Raw genomic sequence first — 6,639 nt, 5'->3', positions numbered from 1 at the left:
AAAAAAACGAAAGCAATAAACAGCAGCCTGATGTTTTCTCTAAAGCAAACCCTGAGTTTTTCATCAGTGACCCTCTGGGAGTGATCTCAAAGTCCAAGCTGTTACAGTTTGGGTGGGAAATGTCCCCCACAGGCTCTCGTATCCGAACACTTTGTTCCTAGCTGGCGGTGCTGTTTTGGAAGACTGTGGATAACTGTGAGACATGGGTGCTGGCAGGCACAGGCAACCGTGGGCACAGCACAATCGGGACAGCCTGGCCCTGTTTCTGGTCTCACCTCTGTTTTCTGATCCATTGAGATGTAATAGTCTACACCACAAGCTCTACCTACCAAAGCAGGTCATTCTAGACTGTGTCTTTTCAAACCATGAGCCCAGATGCAACTCACCTCTCTTGAACTGCTTCAGTGAGGCATCTGGTCACACAACAACTAGCCAAGGCACCTGTCAAGGGTGGCGGCAAGTGGAATGGAGTGGGCTGTGACCAGTGAAGCCTTGGGTTTTCTGAAGACCTTACAGTGTTTAGATGTGCTATGCATCAGAACAGGACGTTTGTCAAGACTGAGCCACAGGTAAGAGGCTGCTTCCTCACCAACCAGAGTCTTGTCTTTAGGAGTAGTTGAACACCCTGCCTAGCTCTTCCCTCAGGAAAACAGCACTGGCAGAGATCCATCGGCACTAACGGACCGCAACAGACATCAGAGGATGTGTGTGGATGATGCATTTGGCAACAACAATTTTCCTGAGCCTAAACTTATTACAAAGCCCACAGGAAACCATTTCTGGTCCACTGTTACCCAGCGATTTCTCTGATGCGCACAAGTACTATTTCTCTTCAAGGCCTTCATAATGCTAATTCTCTGAAGGTTATAGTCATCTAGCTATTAAAAGGACTTTTAATAGAAAATTTCATATAAACAAGTCTTTGGAAGACAGTGACACATCATGACGAAGACCTCAGCATAATGGTCAATCTCCGGCTGCTATTAAATGACATCCATTCCCTTATCTCACTGGTCTTCTATGAATAACCTTAAGAACAATTAACTTCCCCTGTGTCTGAAAATGTGAGATGCAACAGAATCTGCATTTACTTAAACATTTATTTAACTTAATGACTCATAATGGACAACAAAGCCAAGTTTCAGTTTCTTGTCACCAAAAAAAAAAAAAAGAGTGACTATGGGCAAGTCAGTGATAATTCCCTTCAACACAATCATGTGTTTGCTCAGCGATATGACAAACATGTATTGCCTGCCTGTAAGTCTGTTCTGAGGAGAGAAAGAGAGCCCTTTATTATTAAACCCTGCCATGGACCGCTGGCCACTTTGCTGGCATGGGCATCACTCACCCATTATACTGTCCGTCCCGTTGGCAGGAGGTGTGCAGGAAGAGGTGCTGTAATGGTTTGTGCCACTACGATGGAACGTGGACATCGGAGGAAGACTGGAGTTGATGTCTGCTGAGGAGTGGGATGGGTAGCTCTGCGCAGGGAGCAGAAAGGAGGAGACATCAATCATGGCATACTTAGCATTCTGATATGTCATCCAAACTCACCGGACTGCAATCTCTCGGAATCTCAACCCAGTCAAGCAAACATCCTGCTTCTTTCTGCCTGCTTTCATTTCTAAACAACCAAATACACAGAGCTCCAAGGTGGATTTGTGGTTACATCAAATGTCAAAGAATACCCTATTGACTTAGGGCACTAAGAAAAGATTAAAAACTCCAAAATCTCAAAGTCATTGGTTTAAAAAAAAATCATCCCATACACTTTAGAAACATACACAACTATTTCTGTTATTCCTCTGTGGCCTACTAGACAAGTGAGAAAGATTGTACTACATAATGAACACAGCATACAGATCTCTAGGGTCCATGCTACATTGGACTCCAGCCTCTAACCACTACATGGTCAAGTTATAGGAACCTTCTTCTCCAGTTGTGTCACCTTGCTGAATGAATCTCAGCATCAAGAAAAAGGAAGGAAATGAAAAAGTTTTCAAAGAATTGAACACAAATTCACTCTGAGATACGAGTGTAGGAAAGCTCGCAAGCAACTTTGATAACTTGACTCGGGACCCAGAGGCTTGCCTACGCTTTATTTTGCTCAGAGTTCTTTCTTTGCATGTTTCAGATGCTATTTAGCTGACTAGAAGGTAAGAGCATCTTTGACAGGTTGCCTGGTTTCAAATTCAATGACTAAGCCAGTTGTTCAAATGATTTAGGGTGGCACATGAGTTGGGCTGTACCCAACCCTAAAGGAACATGTGTACTTACAAGGACACCTCAAGCTAATTTCCCACAAACAAACAAAAAACCCAGTCATTGAAAATTGCTCGCATTTTTGTTTTATAAGCATCTGAATGTGCTATAGATATGTTACCAAAAAATATCTAAAGATAAAAATTTTCCTGGCATGTAAAAAATTAATAGTCTACAAGTTTTTATTATATCATTATTGCAGTTGCATTTAATTGCTTAATTTAAAAATAGAGGCTGGGCAATGGATCATTATTGTCTCATGACTAGAGATGCTTTTAAAATTAGTTTTAAAATAGAGCTACTAGATACTGCAAACACCAGGAAGTACTAAAACCCAGGCATTTGTTCACAGGAAGGGAAGTGGTTTCTTGGTACTGGCCAACGGACTTGGGGAGTTCTGCCTCTCCTGGAAGACCCTCTCTTTGCTTACCACTGTCGTCTGAGATCAACCTGCACTCTGTACTAGACCACCTCACACTCATTCTCATGCCATTCATTGCCTGCTGCTTAAGCTCACTCCCATAAAACTGTGACCTCCCTAAGGGGAGGGGGTGGAGCTTATACCTCCTCACGCCAGTAGCTAAGTATGAACATACAACAACAGTACAGTACATATTAATGGACAGTGGACTCAAGCATGACTTAATTTGAGAGGCTACCAAAGAGTCCAGGTCACACATCTGCATTTCAGAGCTGGGTCTGCCAATGACACATGGATATCTTTGAAAATACCACCTCCATGTAGCGAGATGTATACACATAGAAGATGTCAATGAAAAGGTAGAGGTAACGTCCTTACTTGCCCCTAGGCCTCTTGTTAAAACTTATTGACACTTGGGACTTGAATCTCCTAAGTTGCCCATACAATATTCTCTAAAGAATAACAGAGTGGGGCTACTCTATAGTATAAATAATAAGAAAGACTAGATAGGACACAGGACTTGGAAAACCAAACTTAGAAAAGTTGGGACATGGTTATGCTCTGAGGAAAGATTATTATAGAAATATAGACCATGTGGGAAAGAATTGAAAGAGAGAAAGATGGCAGGACTATACTTTTATGGAGTGGTATTGCTTGCTGAGTTTTGCAGAAATCAAAAAAGAAGATTTCAGAAAATGCAAAATATAATCAAAAGATTGTAACAATTAGATACAATTGTAACAATGTGATGGGGGGAAAAAGAAAGTCATGACTGAGACTCTCTGGACCCTCCTAACTTAGTGGAAAATGAAAGATAACTTAGGACATGACACACAGGCTAAGTGCAGAGAACAGGAGGAAAAAATCCCCACAGTTTTATGGGGAAACCAAGGTAATACCCACTAAATCAGTTATTTTTTAGAGACACATAGAAAACTAGATGCTGAAACAAATTAATGAGATTTATAGCCAGATTACTTTTCAATGAGAAGTATCTTGAAAACTAATGTTACTCAGAGAAGTAATAAACACAGCACAGAGAACATGAGTGATATATGTCTCTTTTAGAGATATAAGGACAAACTCTAAGAGATTTTCATGATCTCCTTCTCCAGCTATTACTGCCTACCCTACTTACTATAATGTTTCAAGGCTTTCCATGCCCATGCTGTTAATTTTTTTCCCTTCGGGTACCCAACTTAAAATCTATTAATCATGCAAGTGCTATAAGCTTTCACACTGGTGATGTCTGCTAGTGATGTGTGGGAGATTTGAAGATTCAAAAATCTTTGAATTGGTAGTATATACTAAGAATGAAACCATGCTATAGGCCAAGTTAGGGGCTCATATTCTTGGCACTTGTGGCCTTTTGTGACAGATATTTCATTGTCATAGGGCTTTACTGTGTGGATGGTTACCAGCATCTCTGGCCTCTACCCACTGGACCACAGTAGTATCTATATCCTATTTGTAACCACAAACAAATCTCTAAGCATTGTCCAGTGGTTCCTGAGACCAGCTGCAAATTACCGATACACAGAAATAAAAGACAAAAGGAACTTCTTTAATGCTAAAATTTCACTTTTCCTCAGAACACTGCTAGAGTTATGTGTTAATCACATCAGGCAATGAAAACACTATCCTATGTTTTCAAACATCTTTGCCAAAATATCCAAACTTCAATTTTCTATAAAGACCCATTCCAAAAGTTAACTAGAAACTCCACTCATGAGGATGGTTCTGTGTATGTATTTGCACCACGCAGTCATGAGCAGTTGTAAAAAGCTAACACTGTACAGGGGATTTAAAAACTTCAAATTGGTAGCTTGACAGTTGCAGGTGAAATGCATGGAACTGAAACTTCCTAATTATATAGTCTATTATCACAGGGCTAATGATGTTTCCAAAACGTTTTACCTTTAGAGATAATACAGTAGTGGTCAAATTATACCCCCCAAATAATCTAGGGAAATCTCTCTTCCTCAAGAGTTAGCCCCTTGCAACATGGGGTTAGCCAAATGCTACAGATTGGAGCTGTAGGGAAGCATCACTATTTTCAAGATAAAAGATGCTGGCTGCTGTTGTATATTCAAATTATTCCCAATCAGTGTCAGAGTCTTCAAAGTCACTTCAGAGAGAGATTGTCATATGGCTAAATACTGAAATTACAATGATAACTAGATGTAATAATTCAATACTTTCACTCTCAGTGGGAAAACTCATTAGGAAACATTACCAGAGACCTTATTCATTTACCCTTTAAAGCAAAAATCGTACTCTCTGAGATCTGCTAATTGGTCATATTAGGAATGGGAACCCGAGTTCTGTGATGGACACAATGCTTTACCAAAGCAGTTTCTCACGTGAGCCACTAAGACATTACTTTAAAATGAGCTTTCTCTTTGGACGATGACACTGTTTTGATTCATTAAAATTTCTCCTAAAATGTATTTGGTTTCTGGTTTGAAATGATACCTTTTGTGCATCTGAGCATAATTTAGGGGCTCCTTCCCCATGCAGTGAACTTTAGTGGGATAGTATCAAATCAGAATGCAAAATTATAAAATATGATAAGAGAAAAGAAATAACTTTAGGGGAAGGAAAAATAAGACGTGGACAAACCTTCAAAGGACTGAAATTCTAAAACTTAATATTGTACTCCAAACATTAATTTGTCATCATAAATCCCCTAGTTTTGATTATGAATCCCAGGAAAAATAGGAAATGGTGTTGGATAAGTAAAAATGTTACAAAAAGATATTCTATCATAATTACAGTTTATATTTCTCTAAGCTTTCACTGAAATGTGTCCATGTAGAGGGTGGGAGAAGAGGAAATTTGGAACTCAATCAGTTGCTATTTGCTGAAAATATGCTAAAATCAGGGAGATAACAAACAGGCTACTCCCATCGCTACCGCCTACTTCTCAGGGCCACGTGGTATCCGGAGCTCTAGGACTAACTGAGAATGGATTTACAAGGATATCAGAACTTTTATATCTGGGATCTTTCGGCCATCAGAGAAGGATATAGAGCTGCCCTCCACCCCACTTCTTCTATATGTGCAGTGGTTGAACAGAGGAGAGCAGAGACCACAGGAATCCATGAAGAATTTCCCTGATCAGGACAGAGAAAAAGTAATAAATGTGGAATGAGGAAAAACAGCAGGAAGAAGAGAAGGACAATAGTTATAACCATGGCCATAGACTTTCCTTCATATCTATGAGGTTTGAAGTGTGTGTGTGTGTGTGTGTGTGTGTGTGTGTCTAGCAAAGGATATGCAGGTACATGAAACTGTGTGTGCACATGAGATCAGACCAGGATTTTGGATGTCTTTCTCTATCACACTCTGCCTCACTGCGTTGAGATAGGTTTAATCTAGACATTCTTCTTCTACTTAATAATAGGTTTAAGTACACAAGTAGATTCTTGGCTGTAGTAGATTTTATGCCTAGAGATAGGTGGCTGATTCTTTGGGGACAAGGGATTATACTATAGGAAGGTGAGAAGGCAGAAGACATGGGAAGAGTGGAAAAACCTTGCTTAGGAAAGACTTAATATTCTACAAGCCAGTGGCTTTCACAGGGCTGTTCAGCAGGACAGAACATGCGTGGCACTTGTGTGGAACTAAAATTAAAAACCCAATGAACGTGGAAATTCCACAGCTTCCTATTCCCAACAAGACTACATAGAAAACATAAACCCTTTCCATATAGTAGGTCACAAAGGGCCAACGCTGACATAGAAATCCCTGTGATCTCAAATCTTTCCTGTCCCACCCTTAGCCGAGCGTTCTCGGCTAAGAATTTTAGACAGTAAAAAAGACAAGGCGCTGCCATTACTGAAGCCCGGAACTCAAAAACACCGTGTTTATCAACCAAAGGAAGCTGACATCGCCATAAAGAAAACAGAACAAAATACAATAAACAAAGGACAATGACAAAGAAGCTCCACAAG

The 6,639-nt window shown here is 40.1% G+C and overlaps 1 protein-coding gene across 9 annotated transcripts in view; it reads right to left on the bottom strand.

The window, feature by feature from the left end:
• Tcf4 (transcription factor 4) overlaps positions 1 to 6,639 on the bottom strand; it is a 338,712-nt gene that overhangs the window by 38,946 nt on the left and 293,127 nt on the right. For all 9 annotated transcript variants that reach the window (XM_026783458.1, XM_026783457.1, XM_026783461.1 and 6 more), the window contains one exon: positions 1,349 to 1,481. In XM_026783458.1, coding sequence (XP_026639259.1) covers positions 1,349 to 1,481 — 133 coding nt within the window. The remainder of the gene's footprint in view (positions 1 to 1,348; positions 1,482 to 6,639) is intronic.

The sequence above is a fragment of the Microtus ochrogaster genome, chromosome 18 (assembly GCF_000317375.1).
Source record: "Microtus ochrogaster isolate Prairie Vole_2 chromosome 18, MicOch1.0, whole genome shotgun sequence".
NCBI classification, from domain to species: Eukaryota; Metazoa; Chordata; class Mammalia; order Rodentia; family Cricetidae; genus Microtus; species Microtus ochrogaster.
The sequence above is the reverse complement of the archived record's forward strand: the minus strand, read 5'-3'. Positions and strand labels throughout refer to the sequence as shown.